The 17,219-nt window shown below is 43.8% G+C and overlaps 1 protein-coding gene, 1 long non-coding RNA gene and 2 other non-coding genes across 4 annotated transcripts; 3 read left to right on the top strand and 1 right to left on the bottom strand.

Annotated features, from left to right (window-relative positions):
- Window positions 1-3,743: 3,743 nt before the first annotated feature.
- LOC129215238 (uncharacterized) lies at window positions 3,744-10,063 on the bottom strand. Its single transcript, XR_008579933.1, has 3 exons — window positions 9,986-10,063; window positions 5,603-5,731; window positions 3,744-5,289 (listed from the first exon to the last, which is right to left on the bottom strand). It is a non-coding gene; the product is annotated as an uncharacterized LOC129215238 (long non-coding RNA).
- CCT6A (chaperonin containing TCP1 subunit 6A) lies at window positions 9,510-16,979 on the top strand. The gene is made up of 14 exons (XM_054848023.1): window positions 9,510-9,717; window positions 10,006-10,069; window positions 11,525-11,659; window positions 12,264-12,437; window positions 12,599-12,702; window positions 13,380-13,490; window positions 13,988-14,147; window positions 14,406-14,488; window positions 14,901-14,997; window positions 15,407-15,554; window positions 15,734-15,867; window positions 15,981-16,083; window positions 16,386-16,458; window positions 16,628-16,979. The coding sequence occupies exons 1-14, from the start codon at window positions 9,584-9,586 to the stop codon at window positions 16,698-16,700; spliced, it is 1,593 nt and encodes a 530-aa protein (XP_054703998.1). The 5' UTR covers window positions 9,510-9,583; the 3' UTR covers window positions 16,701-16,979.
- Window positions 12,003-12,134, top strand: LOC129215311 (small nucleolar RNA SNORA22). The gene has a single exon (XR_008579952.1). It is a non-coding gene; the product is annotated as a small nucleolar RNA SNORA22 (small nucleolar RNA).
- On the top strand, window positions 13,099-13,234 carry LOC129215310 (small nucleolar RNA SNORA15). The gene has a single exon (XR_008579951.1). It is a non-coding gene; the product is annotated as a small nucleolar RNA SNORA15 (small nucleolar RNA).
- Window positions 16,980-17,219: the final 240 nt, after the last annotated feature.

Genomic DNA, 17,219 nt, shown 5'->3' with positions numbered 1-17,219 from the left:
GCCATTAGCATTGGGAATTAGTCTTCTAGAACACCCAATAAAGTCTCAGGCTTTGGGAGCTTCACTCAGTGCCTTAAGATACCACAACATCATGACACAACTTTTTCCATTGCAATGCCTGACAAAAGTTTATTTTCTTCCCTTTTATACCTGTCCACTTAAAAGTGCTGTTGAGCACTACTTCTGCAGATCAGAAGCACAAGGTGTTAACTGGGTATTTTCTTAGTCTACCCTACTCATCTTGGGCTTCACCCTTTCATAAGGGAATTTAGTATGGACTCTGCTATTTACCAATCTTTACATTTAGACATGGTTTTCTATCTATACAATTTCCCAGATTTTTGTAAAAGCTTTTTTTTTTTGTTGTTGCCTCTTCTAATTTCCTAGACTTTTCTCAGGACATGTCTTGTGTAATTGATCTAGGTAGCAGTAGCAGGTTCTCTCTGGGATAGGGGAAAAAATCATCAAACAGCATGTTATACCTTCATCATGTCTACCTTCATCTTTTGTTTTCCTCTTACTAAGTTAATTTATTTTTCTCCTATATATCATGTGAATTTTGATGGTGAGAGGTCTTACACAAGATCCCACAAAACATTTATTTTTTTGCCCTTTTTGGACAAACTTTGCACCCCCAGATACAAAAGACATCCAATGAAGATGGAGATGATGATCACTATGTACAGGAGCTGATCGGTATTGGTGTAGCTCACTGCTGGACAGGAGTCAGCCAGGAATCACACATGGTAAGCACCAGTGCTGTTTCCTGAGGTGACTTCTGTGCACTCGCTGAGATATCACAGCTAAATAGTTAATGGTCAAAGCAGGAACAGGAACCTTTGGTTTTATTCCCACGACTAGCAACCATATGGTGAATATTGGGATACAAAAGGCTTTATGAAAAATTACCATAATCACTTAAAAAATGTATAGAACACACACTCATCTTTTATCTGTTCACATGTATAGAACAAAAGAGAATACTCCAGTCCTTCATTGAAAGGTAAAAGTCTGTATAAATGAAGCCACCAAACCTAAGGGGTGAAACCTGTTGTGAACAGCTAAGAGCCGTATTTGTAAGAGAGAATCTCTGTTTAACAAACAGGTAGGTATGAAATACCAAGAAACAGCGCAAGTCACGTTAAAGGCACAGCTCTCCAAAGGCAGCCATGAAACTACTCTTTTAGAGGGTCTTTCTAGCTATTCTTGAGGTTTTTGGTGTGAACACGTTACTATAGTAACCAAAGTGGGTTCATGGCTTTTGCACAAGGCCAGGAAGGTGACACAGTAGCTTCCTCAGTGCTCATCTGCATCACAGGTGTGAGTGGGAAAGCAGGTATCACCCAGCCCACACTTCTGTGCATTCGGTTTAGGTGTGGGAAGGTAGGACAGAGCCTGGGCTCAACCTCCCCACTGTGCCAGAAAGCAAAGGTGAGTGGGTAGGCAGTAAAGAGGAGATGGTCCAGAAAAGGGCTTTTACAAGCTCCACCTCTGGGAAGGGCAGAAACAAGGACTGAACCATTGTTTGATAGGTCTCAGCTCTTGGTGCATCAGAGCTATTCTGTGCACAGACATACTGTAAAACTCTGATCTAGCCTTAGAAGCATCACTAAAGAATTATTTGCTGCAGACAGCACGTGTTTTTTTATATTTTTCTATAAAGACTGCACTGTACATATAAGAAATACAGTCATACGCCATCAGCACAGCACGTAAGAGAAACCTCTCTGTCTTAAGTGACCATGGACGTAAAAACTTCCCTCTGACAGAGACTGTTTCTGAGCTAAGACTTGGCAGTGGGTGGACGAGTGACACATGCATTCCAAGTTTACTTTGCGTTAGCCTTGACTTGACATTGGCTCCACAGTGCTGTGTTTGTATTTTCAGTGGAAGATTTTGATTTTCTGAGCAGGAGGGCTTTGACTTTAGGGCAGGCCTTGACAGCCATTTGCTAGATATATTTGTGCAGCGGAATTAAAAAAAAACCAACATCCGCTCCAGCCTACTGGAAGTTATGAAGTTCACCAAAAATTCAGCCATGGGTTTGATGCCAATTTTAAAGATTTGCTCTACTGGACAAACTTGTTGCATCACTGTGGTATGATATTTGCGTCACTTTCCAACACTGATTCCTTATTATGCAAAGCCATCACATTGCCTCACACTAACCTGAGGCTGCACTGCAACATTACCACGTTATGATGCAATGTCACTGTGTGGGGACGCTGCACCATGATGTGATTTCTTGGTGAGAACCTGAAATATATTTCTGGATACATGTCTTCAAAACTTTGATCTGAGAAAAATGTTATCACTAGAAAGACACTTGGGGAGCAGGAAGGAAGAGACATTAACTTTTCCTTCTCTCAGGTATCCACATTTCCCACACTCCTTTCCCTTCTTGATGCTCCTTACAATGACAAGACCACTGCTGTGGTGGACTTTGCACTTTGATGGACAAATAGACAAGTTAAAGGAAGAATTACAGATATCAGTTGTGGACCCATGGTTAGAATTAACCCTGTCCTCTCTTTGTTCCATGCAATAACTCTTTCGAAAGAGTTTCAAGCTGTGGTTTCTAGTGCCTAAAACTGACAAGTTGGAATGGAAGAATTGTGTTTTGAAATGCAGAAGCCATCAGTAGTTCCTGATCTCCTTTGGCCTATGACCTGCTAAAATCTTTCCAGTTTCTCCTATAGCTGGGCACTGAGTCCTGGAAAACGCAGACCTGGTTTTGGCTAATGTATGTATCATTGCACATGTTGGAGAACTTGTAATGGACTGTAAAGTAGAGGAGCTCATACAGGAGCAAAGAGGAGAAGCTATGAAGGAAGCTTCAGCTATTGTAGGGAGTCTTGCTGGTGGGAAAAGCAAATTTTAGGAGTTAAAGGTGGTTCAGTTGGAGTGAAATAAGGTTCTTCTGCCCTTGTTGGCAGAGCTCCAGGGGTCACCATCAGCTCCAGAGGCTGGCAAATGCCATTCCAAATGGTAACATGCCAATTTCAGTAACTTGTGAATTATTTTCCCAGCCCAAAACATAGATGAGAGCATAAGGCAAGGCTTTCATCAATAGTGATTGAATAATGGGCAAAAGGAGTAAGGGAAAACACAAGAGGAGAGGTTCTGCTCCTTCCCTTCTTTTCAAAAATTTCAAAATTGAAGCTGTGTAAAACCTTTCTATGGACAAATCTTTAACAGCTGCAGTAAGGGAACAGCAATTTTTTATTCCAGGGTAGTATAGGCCTCTACAGTTGGCAGAGACTAATTACTAGAAATACAGGGCATCTGATTGCTTAAATGAGTTGAGGTTTTAATGAGATGGTAAGAAAAAAGAAATTCCCACAAATAATGAGTTCTGTCTCCATATGAAAAACATGGGTAGAAAATCTCTGATCCTTCATATAGGTAATCTATTCCTATTCTATTATTTGCATGCTGGAAAAGCATCCAAACAGCAAACATTTTAGCAGGTCTGATAATAAAATATTGTGGGGAAAAGCTGAAAAGAAGAAAATGGGGGAAGAGAAAAAATGGGCAAAGAAGTGACTAGAGAAGACATAAGAGTGACAGAGGGAGAGAGGTAGGGTGAAACTTGAGATAAAGACAGAGAAAAAGGAAATCACAAGTGGAATTCCCATGAGATCTCCTTGCCTCCAGACTATGAAGTACTTCATTAGGCCATTTGGAAAAAACCCTGGCATTTCCACAATAAATAGTTCTGTTTCGTAACAGAGAGGGTGGAGTCACAGAAGCAAGCACGGGAATTATGTAAGGCCACATGCCAAAGGAAAACAACTGAAATCTTTTCTGTTTGCTGACCCTTGAAAGAAGGGCACTTGCCGCACTGTGAAAAACTGGAACATCTGCAATATCTGCTACATGTAATGCAAAAGGAACAAGTAAATGGTACTCGGAACTCCAGGTGTTCTGGGGCTGGTATATTTTGATGAGATCTTGACAAGATCTCAAAATCCTCACTGTGACTAGACTTCACTTATCATGTTTTGGCTTTCAGAAGTGCTGCTGCACTGCTACTTTGCATTATGTTCACATTTATTGCTGTGAAAAAATGAAGGTTAAGTGAATCCTAATGAAATATTACCTAAAATACCTTTTTTAACAGCTCGCTCAGGAATATCCTAGTTTGCAAACAGTTTCTGGTGTTTTGATTCTGATTCGCTTTCCCATTTAACAAGGTGAGAGTGAGCACTTCACTGAGATACACTCCAAGATACATTCCTGCAGCAGGAGAACGTTGCATTGAACACGCAGTGAGATTAACAGAAAGGCAACCACATTAAACTGTTTCTGTTGCATTGCAGGAAAACTGCTGCTTAGAGTAAGGGATTTGGAGAAAATAGTTCTTGAAATTTTTCTCAGGACCTGTTCCCGCTACAGGAGTGGTCCTGCTTGTAAGAATGTTCACAGGAGTGTTTCCATGGGATTAGTTTAAACAAACCACTTAATCCGCATTGTTTCTAGTCCTATGTCTGTAAAATGGGAATAAGATAATGATACAGCTTTTCTATGCTGACATTTAATTCTCAGTATTAGCAATATGTTTTGAAAGCTTTAGAGGAAAGGCTATACATTTAGACAGATTAGTTTTATATAAGCAAATTGAGACTGTTGCTTATATCTGCAAGTACTACTCTTTAAAAGTTCAACCCATCCATCCATTAATTGTGAGTTTCTGTGGTTTTCAGTGTGAGAATGGAAAGATTCGGTCCTTAACCTCACTACACTTGCTTCACACTGCCTGGTTTTCTGTTCAGTTTTTAAAGGTAGCAATACAAACCTGTATGCAAGTCAAGAGATGAACTGTTTGCAGCTATACACTAACATCTGAACAGCAGTGCTTAATTAAAAAGTAGTTGAAAAGGGGTAGAGGGAACCTGATGGATGTTGACATACACCTCCCAACTCTCCAATCCCCTCTTGCCTGTCCTGACAAAACGATGATGCTTCCCCCCTGCATGATTGCATCATTCATTCATGCTGCTGTTATAAAACAGGCACCACACTGTTGCTGCATCTTGCGGGGCAGCAGAGTCACAGCCCCAGCAGAAGATACTCTTCATTTTCTGTGCTAGAAAAATATGGTAAGTGTTATGGATCTGATACGCCAAACGCCAACCCCTTCCAAACTGAGAGAAAAAAACGTTCCCAGTGACTTACAGTATTGTACTGGCTGTGGCTGTTGCTGCTGCTGCAAACCTCTTGGCTGCACAAGAAAAGAAGGGATCAGCTGAGACCTTCAGTCACATAAATACAACGGCACGGGCTGATCTGGAAGAAAGCCGCATTTTGTAAATCACTCTTTTATAATCTGCTGAGTAAGCCAGCCTGGATGTTTTTTTTAAACGGTTGCACACATGTAACCAGAGAAGTCCAGCTGTTCGCTGACAGGCGTAGGAAAGAGAGGTGTAACCTTGCCTACGTTGGGGGAGGAGCCGCTCGGGCCCAGTTTGGGGCGCTCCCAGCTTGGGTAGGCACGGCTGGGCGGGGAGCAGACCCTGTACAAGATGATGGGGAGCTCGCTTGCCCGCCAGCCAGCCTGTGCCACAGGCATGGAGAACAAGACGGGTCTTGGCAAACTCACCTCGCTCCGTGCAGAGCGCCAGCACGGGAGGGCAAGGGACAAGAGCCGAGGAGGGGCTTGGACAAGCAGCAGTCCGGAGTTTCTCTTGGTGTGAAATCAGAGGCAAGGCAGTGACACTGTTTTCTTTCACTGTGGATGAGATAAAATGTTTTGTGAGTTAAGATTGCAGTATTGAATTTTGGCTTAAGCTGTTAGTGCATCAGAGTGAGCAATGCTACACAAAAAATTACATCAACATTCATCAAAAGCTTTGAAGGCAAAATTAAAACTTCTGCTTATGAGAAGGCTCTGTTTTGTTTCCCCAAGTGCAATGTTGTCAAAAGCAACAGAAGAATTGCAAAACCTGTCTGTGCTCATGTTTTGGCATCCCACAGAAGAGCTTCCCTTAGACATGACTGGGGATGTTGGTTAGGAAATGGGAGGCTGCCAACCCAGAACTATGAAGCTGGTTGTCTGGTTCAAGGTCAAGAAAGCCAGATTTAGCTGATTTAGCTTCTTTCACTCGCTTGTGATAGGAGTCTTATGACTGCTGCCCGTCTTGAAAAACTGTTCTGCACCACTGGGTGCACCAGTAATATTCTATGCATGATCTCTTTTGCCATTCTGGCAGTATTACCCCTCAAAATTGCCTGCATTAATTAAAATCAATAGCCTTGTGTGTCTCTCCTCCCATGTCTTCCTTTACGTTTTTTCAGAAGTTCTCAGTACACGAGCATTTGTTGACATGAGCATCTATTAGTAACTTCTTGTGTCAGGAAAAGCTGGTACCAAGCCTCTTTGCTGCAAAATCGGTGCCATGGTTCACTGTTCAGTCTGGTCCTGTTTGTTAGTTTTATCGTGGCAAGACAGTATGGTTTTAAAACAGATTTAGAAATCATTTCTGTGAATAAGGTTAAATGAAAACAGATCTTGATGAAGATGAAAGAAAACTGCTTTTACTGAGAATCTCAGAGGGTTTTTTGCCAAGATAAGCAGTGCATGATTTGACTAAGAGAATTCCTGCTGAATATTTCATGAAGGATATTCCCTTTATTTGGCTTAGTTTAACAGACATGTTGTGGTTGTAATTCAGTTAAATATTTTGATTCTAATCTGGTGTAATTTGTTGTAAATCCATTGATTTCAAAGGACAATTTAGGCCTAGTAAGCATCTGCCCTGTATTTTTACTATGCATTAAAAACAAATATGCAGAACAGTTCAACAACTACAGCTAAGAAAAGTGCAGAAAAGCTTGTTCTGATGTCTGAAAAATGCTGGAAAATGGGGATTTAATGGAAAATGCTAATGAGAAATGTTACTATACCATGAAATAACTATCCTCAGACATGTGATCCAGCAAAGAAACACAAAGAGTTCTGCCTGGAAGCTTTTAGAAGATGTTCAGGAGTGAAAAGCACAGCTCACATGGATATGTGACTATCAACACAAGCACAGCAGCTAACTCTTGTAGGTGACTACAAAACCTCTCCATTTGTACAAAAAGCAGAGACCACCTACACGAAGGACTAGAATATCTTTGAAAATGGCTTTCCTTTTTTTTTTTCGCCCCAAGAAACCCCATCTAAAATTCAAACTAAATTTTCCCAGAACAATTCCTTTGTTTTCCTACAGTAATAATTCCCCTGCTTGGGGGATGGCCATATCGCTGTCAGTAGCTAGCCCCACACATTGCAGGTATTTAGGAAGGATAATTCCTGCTTTTCCACAGGACATCACCCATGCACATCACAGAACAGCAACAACGAAAACATAAAATACAACATGCCTGCTGGTATGCGTATGGGTTTGACAAGGCTGCCCTCTGCTGAGAACAGCCCCGAGAGAGGATCAAGGCAAAAAAAAAAAAAAAAAAAAAAAAATTACAAACCAGAGAAGCAAGAATACCAAAATATTTGTCTGTGACCTGGGGGCTATAGAATCCAGGGCAGAGCTGGGGATTCAGGTGTTATAACCAGGCACTGCATCTAGGCACCTCAAATATTAGCACTGCAGCCTCTTGGGGCTGGGTTGGCGTGTTTTGGTTTGTTACGGTTTCAGCAGGCTGGTAGCATCCCAATGAAAGTGAAGACTAAACATTAACAAAAGAGTTCCAGAGCCAATTATGAAATGCTAAGAGTGATTTCCTGCATTTTGCAATGTTTAATGTTTATTTCTAATGATTACAGTAACAGAACAGAAAGCCCAGCCACTATACTAAAGAGTCAGCATTAAAATATTTCACAAGACGTATGCACTGCTCAGCTAAACAAAAGTGCTCCAAACTTGTGGTGTATTATGTTCAACACCAACTTCATCTAAAACATTTAAAAACCAGAAACCCAAGCATATTAGCAGCTGTCCCCTCCAGACCTGCCAAGTCAGACTGACTTGCCATGCATGGGAGTTCTGCACAGCATGGCATTTTGCCTGGAAACCTGAGATCCTCACCCAAAGTGGCAGAGCAGATTTCCAGCAGGTGCCATATCCTACAGCCAAAACCAGAGAGGCTGGTGAGTCTGCCCTGACACTTCACACTCACTCTTGTTTCAGTCAAGCTCCCCCAAAACGCCTGTGCAATAAAATTGCGCCAAACACGTTCAGTTCATTGCATTGCTGCTCAGCACCACTACTCTAAGTTGCTGAAGCCCAGCATCCAGGGCTGGATCCCGACCTCTCTGCTGCAAAAAGTGGGATGGAACAGGGAGATTTACCCTGTGCCATCCTCACACCTGGTGAATGAGCGTTGGGGGAGGCTGTCTTTCTTCTCTGTACCAAATACTGACAAAATGCTGGCCAATTGTCCCTGTTTGCTGGGGTTAGCGCCCTCCGGAAAACACCAAAAACCGCTTGGCTTGGATCTCCCTGGCACACCTCTGCAGCCACGGGCCATGATTATTCTGGGGGCGGGCACCTTCCTTACAAAAGATTTGAAATAAACAAGAGGGTTGTGTCATGCCTGATGTTGCCAGTTGCTCAGGTGTAGCAGATGGGTGTTTGGGGGTACAAGCCTGGATGGGGCAATGTGGGAGCCAAATTTGGTGCAATATGTGCTGGCAGTGTGTAAGGAACCACGGCAGGAGCTCTCTTCTCAAGGTCCTCTCAAGGGAAACTGTCAATTGTTCTCCATTTCGGAGCCCAAAGCTGGTAAGGTGCAAATATTTCAGAGTCTCAAGGACCGAGCCCTGATAGGCCACACAGGCCAATGGCTTCCAGCACCCATCAAGGTTACCTTGACTTCAACACTATTTCTGGTTTTCTTCCACAGGCCTCACAAGAAACCTCTGCATGGCCTTGGGAGAGATCGTCCCTGTGTGCTTAGGATGCCTTGTGAAGGGTTCAGGCCCAGGGAAGGCCCCGGGCATGCGGGGCTGTGCTGTGGTGGCCATGCAGGCCCTGTCGGCCCACACGGCAGCTTCTCCATTAAGGGAAGACAAGTTTTGATTAACCTCAACTCTGAATTTTTACCGAGAACCATTTTGATTATTAATCCGGCCCGATTAACTATTAATTCTATCGATGTAATGTTAAATCACCGGGTTTAATTATTTATTCTCACGGTTCTACGAACCTGAGGGGGGTGTCTGTCACATGAGTGGGTGGGATTAGTGACCGAGCGACCCTGCCCGTTCAAAGGCCTCTTTCGCACACGCATCGCCTGACCGCGCCGAGGGCCGGCCCCAGCCGCTCCCCCTCAGGGGCAGCGCTCCCCGTTACCCACCGCGCGCGCCTCGACCCGCCCCAGCACCTTCCGACCAACGGCGCCTGAGCGGCGAGGCGGGAGCGGGCCGGCGGAACGACGGGCGCCACAGCCAATGGAAACGCGGCTGGCTCGGCCGCGGGCCAATAGACGCGCGCGCGCCCCGGAGTGTTCTAGAAGGGGCGGGCGGGGGGGTGCGGCCTGTCCTGGCCCCGCCCCTCGCCGCGGCGCTCCGATCGCCCCGCCCCGCCCGGCCCGGCCTGGCCCAGCCTGGCCCAGCGCGGAGCGGAGCGGAGCGGCGGCCATGGCGGTGAAGGCCCTCAACCCCAAGGCAGAGGTGGCCCGTGCCCAGGCCGCGCTGGCGGTGAACATCAGTGCGGCCCGCGGGCTCCAGGACGTGCTGAGGACGAACCTGGGCCCCAAGGGCACGATGAAGATGTGAGGGAACCCCCCTGCGACTCCGTTCGGGGGTTGGGGGAGGGCGGGCAGGCGCCTCACCGCGCGGGCGGCCGTTACGGCCTGAGGGGAAGCGTGAGGAGAGGGGTGGGGGGGAGGCTCGGCTGAGGCCGGGACGCCGTTCCTCCCGCCGCCATGCGGTGGGGAACAAAGGAGGAGGCCGCCCGGCCGGGTGGGGCTGAATGAATGGGGAGGGAGCGGTGCGGGCCTTCGGCCGGGCACGTGTGGCGGGGCCGCGGGGGCTGCTCACCCGCTTCGTGTCGCCCGCAGGCTGGTGTCGGGGGCCGGAGACATAAAGCTGACCAAAGATGGCAACGTGCTGCTGCAGGAAATGGTGAGCAGGTTCTTGCCCGCGGGGGAGGTTGGGAGCTTTGGGGAGCCGTGGGGGGGGACTTAGGCAGGATCCTGCTTGTATTGAGTACCTGCGGCTGAGAGAGGGCCATGTGCCCTGCTTTCCCCGGCCTGCATTTCTGTCGTATTTACCCCTGTGCATTGAGGGGCAGATGTCTCTTGGGAGGAAGTGCACCTTGGTAGATGTTGAATGAAATTCGTCTGCTAATTTGGCAATTAAAAAGGGAAGACGAGCTGTTTAAATAATGATACTGGCACTTTTGTCGTCTTCCACTTTGCTTATGGAAAGCGTGCTTCTGTTGCATTTGAGCAGGGTTAGGACAGCAGAGTTCACCATGGGTGGCTGGCTTGGAAAGTGTTTAAATCCTGGTGATGGATGCATCTCATATGGCTTTCCCATCTGGGTTTGGATTGCAGTTTCCCCAACGTAGGGCTGAAAGTTACATGAGGAATGGCAGTGTCCCACTGTGGGCCCTTAAGTCCGCGGCTGTTGGGTTGCAGCGTGACCCATCCTCCAGGTCAGCATGGCCTGTCAGTGTGTGTGGAGCATTACATACTAGCTGTCCGCTGTAATTCAGTGTAAACTATTGAAGTTAATATATGTGGTGGTCTGGCAGACAGAAAAAAAAATTATGAAATCAGTTCTTTTACACTAGAGGTAGTATTTTGAAGAGAATAATGGTACAAAGCTAAGCAACAGTATAAATGGTCCCATTGGATTTTATCTTGCGTTAATAGAGTTACTAAGCACTGACCTTTTCAAATGTGCATACTGTTCTGTAGGGTCATAGGCTTCAACCTATGTTAAAATACTCTTCAGTTAGTCATTGGAGATGCTAAGTGATGTGTGTGTTCCTTAAATTAAAAGACTGACTTTTGTAAGGAAAATAAGGTCATGTGTGGTGGTTGTGAAGTTTTGCCAGACAGGCATGATGGCCATAGCTGGAACACCAGATGTGCTACTTAGCAGAGGAACTGGCAAGAAACAAACTAATTGAATGTTCTTTAGTTTCATAAGAATGAGTAAAATAAACTGCCAGAGGAATAGCAAACCAGTTAGGGTATGTATGGCGCTGATCACGCAGAGATTCCTAAATTTGCTCTAAACATGCTGGTCTTAGTGCCAGCAACAGCCTAGTTGTGATGGTGCATCCTTTGCCTAAAGGAGAAAAGGGCTTTATCAAGCCTGAGTTGAGGACTACTTTGGCTTTTGGCACTCAACATTTTTGTGTATAGATGCATAAGATAGTGTTAGATGGATTAATTCAATCATCTTACTGTCCAAGTTAATTGGTGTTATTTGTTGAACACTGCTGAATTGACGTGAATCATGAAAACATCAGGTAGTCCTTAAATATTTTGTTTAGCTGATTTCAGATTGCTTGCTTCCCGTACCAGTGCAGTAGGACTTACTGCTCAGCTTCTTATTTCTGTTTAGCAAATACAACACCCCACAGCCTCCTTGATAGCAAAAGTAGCAACAGCGCAAGATGACATCACTGGAGATGGTACCACATCAAATGTCTTGATCATCGGAGAACTCCTAAAGCAGGCAGACCTCTATATTTCTGAGGTACGTATGCAGTATTTCTTCTGTAGGTGCACAAGTTAAAAGCTTCATCTGAGACCGCTCAACTTATTTTGCATTTAATGCTTAATGTTCATAAGACAAACATGAAAATGAATGTTTCTGCTTAAAATGAGTGCGTCACAGAACTCGTAAATGGAGGACTTAAGCTGTTTTGAACGTCTTATTGTGGATACTGCAGCTTTTAAGAAGGTTTTGTCTGATACCTGCTACTACTTCTGTCTGTTTTGTGTGAGTGAAAACACTTCTTTTACTTGTACACTAACAAGGAGATCCTCCCTGATATTAGGTATTTTGGATGGTATAAGTTACAGAATAGACATTCATGCTGCACAGTGAACACCCAAGTGGGCTTTGTAGTTCCCTTGGTTTTAATTCTGTGCTAGAGTAATCTGTACTTTTCCTCTGCATTGGAAGGATTTGCATTCCTTTTATATGTATTCAGAAGGACAGTACATTTTCTTGTCTTTGTAGCATGCGTATTCCCTGTTTTGACATTATATGGAGTGTTGAAATCACAGGTTCCACTGGTGAAAAGTACCACTTTGTCTTCTGTTGCCTAATGATTTCCCTTCTTTTCTTGCATTAGGGTTTGCACCCTAGAATAGTAGCAGAAGGATTTGAGATTGCAAAGGAAAAAGCACTTGAAGTTTTGGAGCAGGTCAAAGTAACCAAGGAAATGGACAGGGAGACCCTTATAGATGTTGCCAGAACATCCCTCCGTACTAAAGTTCATACCGAGCTTGCTGACATCCTAACAGAGGTAAGTGTACATGTCCCTTGTGCGTTCCTTTGTGTGAAGAGATCCAGGTTTTAAACTACTGTGATTATTACTTGAGTGAAGGGTGGATGGAAAGATAGGAACTTGCACTTTGGAAGACTAATGGTCCTTTTGGGGCTTTTTCCCCCTCCCCTCTATTCCAGGCTGTAGTAGATTCTGTTTTGACAGTCAGAAAACCAGATGAGCCTATTGACCTCCACATGGTAGAGATTATGGAGATGAAGCACAAATCAGAAACTGACACAACGTAAGTAATGAGTGTCCTTGAGCTTCAGTTTAATGATGTCCTGACATCTGAGTAGGCTGGGATTTTTTTTATTTTCTTTTTAGAAGAACTTGGGTGTCTTAAAGCTACAACTGGAAAAGTCATTGGGGAGGAGGTGAAAGAAAGGCAGAAATACCGATTTTGGCCATGAATTATCTAGACAGTAGAAGTTTGCCAGTCACTGAACTTGATTCCCTGACAAGTTTTTTTTAATTGCAAAGAGTAACACTGGCTTAGACTTTTTCTTAGCGTCTGTGGCTTGATTATGCTTTAGGCTTGTATCTGTTCATTATGAGTACAAAATAGCATTCAATAAATGGAAACTGGATTGTAGTCATCTAGTTGGATATTCCATAGGCTCTTCTATTTACCTCAGTGGCATGGACGAATTCTGCACTAGCTTTCCTCAGTAGCTAATGCAGTCAGACACTATGCCAGAATAAATTCCTTTTTCACACTCTGATTGGCATGCTTTTTATATGAGAAGGGCCATGCCTTTGGAAGTGGGATACATGATCCTTCTTTGCTCGCAACACAAGAGCACAGGCAGTTCGTGTTTGACAGTTGCACTGTCAGCTCTCAGAGTAGTTCGCGCTTCCATGAAGCGTGCATCTTCTGCATGTGTATGTTGACACACAAAATGCTTTTTAATCTTACAGGCTGATTAGGGGGCTGGTTTTGGATCATGGTGCTCGTCACCCTGACATGAAGAAAAGAGTGGAAGATGCTTATGTTCTTACTTGCAATGTATCTCTAGAATATGAGAAAACGTAAGTACACAACAACAAGGTGAGGAGCAGAAAATGCTCCCGTCTTAGAAGACGTGTATTTAAGGTGTGCTTAAATAAGAACCGAAAGGACTGCATACTCCTCTAGAGTGAGGCAGGTAGTGTAGAAGTGGAATGGAAGAGGTAATGTTCCCTTTGCAGTCCTTTTTTGGAAAAGGGAAGCTGATGGCTGAGAAAATGTCTTTGAAAGGCAGAGCTTTGTGGTTTTTATTGAAGAAAGGCTGGAAGTCCTTCCTTTCTTGGGCATAATTTCCTATTCTAGAGCAGACATCTAAATATACTTAAACGTTCACTTGGTTTCAAATGGAAAAGCTCTGAACTAGAAAGCAGGAACAGCTATGTGTTGCATGCTGGGTTTGGGGAGGTTTCTGGTTTGGTTTGATTTTTTTTTTTTTTTTTAAGAATGTAGCTGAAGTTTATTTCTACAGCACAGAGGATAGTTGTCTTACTGCTTTTTTGTTGTTTTTTTTCTCCTTCAGAGAGGTGAGCTCTGGATTCTTCTATAAAAGTGCAGAAGAGAGAGAGAAGCTAGTGAAAGCAGAAAGAAAGTTCATTGAAGATAGAGTGAACAAAATAATAGACTTGAAAAGAAGAGTCTGTGGCGATTCAGATAAAGGATTTGTTGTGATCAACCAGAAGGTGAGATGAAGGGTATAACTAACTAGAAAAATAAATTTGAATTGTTGGCTTTCTTGTCAAGCTGTGTGCTGTTTCACTCATTTCGTACAGTTCTTCAGATAAAAATAGCTGAATTTAGGCTGATGTGCTTTTGAATATATGCATACAGTTCCTACTTGAGATCTTCTTTGAGCCCTGAGGAAGAATTTACTCATTAGTATCAGGCTGAGAGAGGGTGATTTTAGCTTTTCTTTATCCTAATGGTCACTTTGTTTCTAGGGAATTGACCCGTTTTCCTTGGATGCACTTGCGAAAGAAGGAATAGTCGCTTTGCGGAGAGCTAAAAGGAGGAACATGGAAAGGTGAGTTCCTGGGGAGAGGAGGGACTAAAATACCTCGCTCTTCCAAACGCGAAGAATGAGTCAGGTCTAGCTTGAATCCACCTTTAAGGACTTGCACTAAAAAGTCCAGTTCTATCTGTCCAGCTCTTACTGGTGTAACTCGGGGTGGTTTGTACAAACCATAGCAATGTCAGTTCAGCACACAGGGTGATGCAGGAATTTGAGCTATCAGTATGCTTCAAATGTAGACACCTGTAGAGGAGACTTAATTTGACAAGCTTATTTTTGTGACTAGCTCTTTCATGAACAGAAGCAAACTGTTCCAAGCATATGACGTGTGGTGTTCTGCGTGCTGAGATACTGCTGTTACGTTAGTGACTTCAGATTTTACTTAATATAAAGTAAGTACTAAGCTGTACATACTCTCTCTCAGACTGACCCTTGCATGTGGTGGCACTGCCATGAACTCTGTGGAGGATCTCACTCCTGACTGCCTGGGACACGCAGGACTTGTCTATGAGTATACATTGGTAAGTACAACTGAGCTTTCAGCTGAAGGCGGGTTAAATGTGCCTCACTTGATGCCAGCTTTTCTTTTGTCTTGGTACGTCCATGCGTGGATTTTTCTTAACTGTTTTAAGAGCTATAGTGGAACATGAATAAAGGCTGGTGGCATTTCACATCCCAGTGTCTGCTTGTATGTGAACATCTACCTGGATATTTGCTCTTGTTGTAGTGTGTTTTCCTGTTATTGCCATATTGTGCTTTTAATATCTGTAAAACTGAGAAAACAGAAATACGGTTCTACTACTTCTCATCGCTTACTGAAGCACTGTTAGTGCAGAACTGAATCCAAAGGTGTCTGTTCAATTTTTTTTATTACATGTATACGTTGATTAAGCAAATGCATGATATGAACACATAACCCGGTTTTTACAGGGTGAAGAGAAATACACCTTTATTGAGAAATGTGACAACCCCCGCTCTGTTACCCTGTTGATCAGGGGACCGAATAAGCATACGCTCACTCAAATCAAGGATGCAGTAAGAGATGGTCTGCGTGCCGTTAAAAACGCTATTGAGGATGGTAAGTCTCCACTCTGAGCGATGCTAAGGATCTTCTGTTGAAACTCACCTCAAAATGAGTGAATTTTTTATAGACTGTCTCTTTAAGGATGAGGGAAGAGAACAAACTACACTAAAAATGAACTGTTGAAATCAGAATAGGTGCTTCTTGTGAAGTCTCAGTGTCGTTTTCCCTTGCAGGATGTGTGGTTCCAGGAGCAGGTGCACTAGAAGTGGCAGTAGCTAATGCTCTTGTTAAGCACAAACCTAATGTAAAAGGAAGAGCCCAGCTTGGAGTTCAAGCTTTTGCTGATGCTCTGCTCATCATTCCGAAGGTATAAGGGACTCCCGAATAAAGTGGCTTCAAAGCATGCTAAGACCCGTTGCTTTTTCTGCTGGAGGTCTCTTTTAATGAACAATGTGAAATAATGTCTCTGTTCTCTCAAAGGTTCTCGCTCAGAACTCTGGTTACGATCCCCAGGAAACACTAGTGAAGGTTCAGACAGAGCATGCAGAATCGGGGCAACTCACCGGGGTTGATCTGAACACTGGTAAGGACTTTGTAAAAGAATGGGATGATGCCCTAGTAAGAAACAGTCAGGGCTCAGCTCTGTGAAGAATAAAGTTGCTGTGAATGCAGAAAGCTGTACCTTTTTCATAAAAAGCTTTGCAGAATGTCTTGGTAGGTGTCCTGTTGCTGCAGTCAGCTTTGGCATGCTGTAGTACTTAAGTGCATTCTGTTCAAAGTTTTTTTTTGTGAAGATAAAGCACACAGTAACACTGTTGGATGTAATATCGGATGTTAGCAGAAAGACTTACTTTGAATTTAAAGACTGTTTTACTACTTTTGCAGGTGAGCCGATGGTAGCTGCAGCAGCTGGAATCTGGGATAATTATAATGTCAAAAAGCAACTGCTCCATTCATGGTAAATGTTACAGTATTTTCACTTTAACAATGAGTGTTTGATCATTTGGATAGATAGAGTAATATGGAATCAAGGGATCCATGTAGAAGAAACTGTCTTGAAAGGCAGAAATGAAGCTATGAGCTATGTCAAAATGGATATTCTAACAATATTTATTTAATATTTGTAGCACGGTGATCGCCAGCAACATTCTCTTGGTGGATGAAATTATGCGAGCTGGAATGTCCTCCCTTAAAGGCTGAGCTGGATCTGCTGCTGTCGGCGGTGGTCAGCTCCCGTAGAGCCCCACGGAATGTCTTTAAGAAATCCCCCCAAAGGCGCTCTTAGCCGTGGTGGGTTTTCCCAGCAACAGAAATTACTCTGCTGTAACAAGCAGCCCCTCTTTGGTAAACATGGCCACTCAAAATATTAGCAACTATCCATATATTTGGCTCTAAAAATCAGTTATTTATTTTTAATTTCACTGATGTGTATGACTGAAGTTGCTTTACTTTTTACCCAATAAACTGTTCTGTTCTGTGCTTTGTGTGTGTCGGTTATTTAAAACTTCACCTTCCTTGGGCCAAGGTCTGAGCACTCTGCTTATAGCCTTGAGTTGCAGTTCTGGTTCCCAGCTCGTTATCTATTCCGATACTGCCGTGTCAGTGCGTTCCTGCTCTCAGGGGCTGTGAAATACTCAAGGCTGCTGCTGGAGTGATGTGGCTTCAGCCCTGGAACTTCAGTCCCTCGTAAAGCTGGATTAAGCCAGTCACTTCAGTTTT

This window comes from Grus americana, chromosome 19 (genome assembly GCF_028858705.1).
Source record: "Grus americana isolate bGruAme1 chromosome 19, bGruAme1.mat, whole genome shotgun sequence".
Lineage (NCBI taxonomy): Eukaryota > Metazoa > Chordata > Aves > Gruiformes > Gruidae > Grus > Grus americana.
This window is presented reverse-complemented; position numbering and strand designations above follow the sequence as displayed.

What these genes read in the sequence shown, in the direction of transcription:
- CCT6A (XM_054848023.1), top strand. Translation starts at nt 9,584, where the DNA reads ATGGCGGTGAAGGCCCTCAACCCCAAGGCAGAGGTGGCCCGTGCCCAG. An exon ending in AAATCAGAAACTGACACAAC is followed by an intron (nt 12,703 to 13,379) that starts GTAAGTAATGAG and finishes TTAATCTTACAG; the next exon opens with GCTGATTAGGGGGCTGGTTT. An exon ending in CGGGGTTGATCTGAACACTG is followed by an intron (nt 16,084 to 16,385) that starts GTAAGGACTTTG and finishes CTACTTTTGCAG; the next exon opens with GTGAGCCGATGGTAGCTGCA.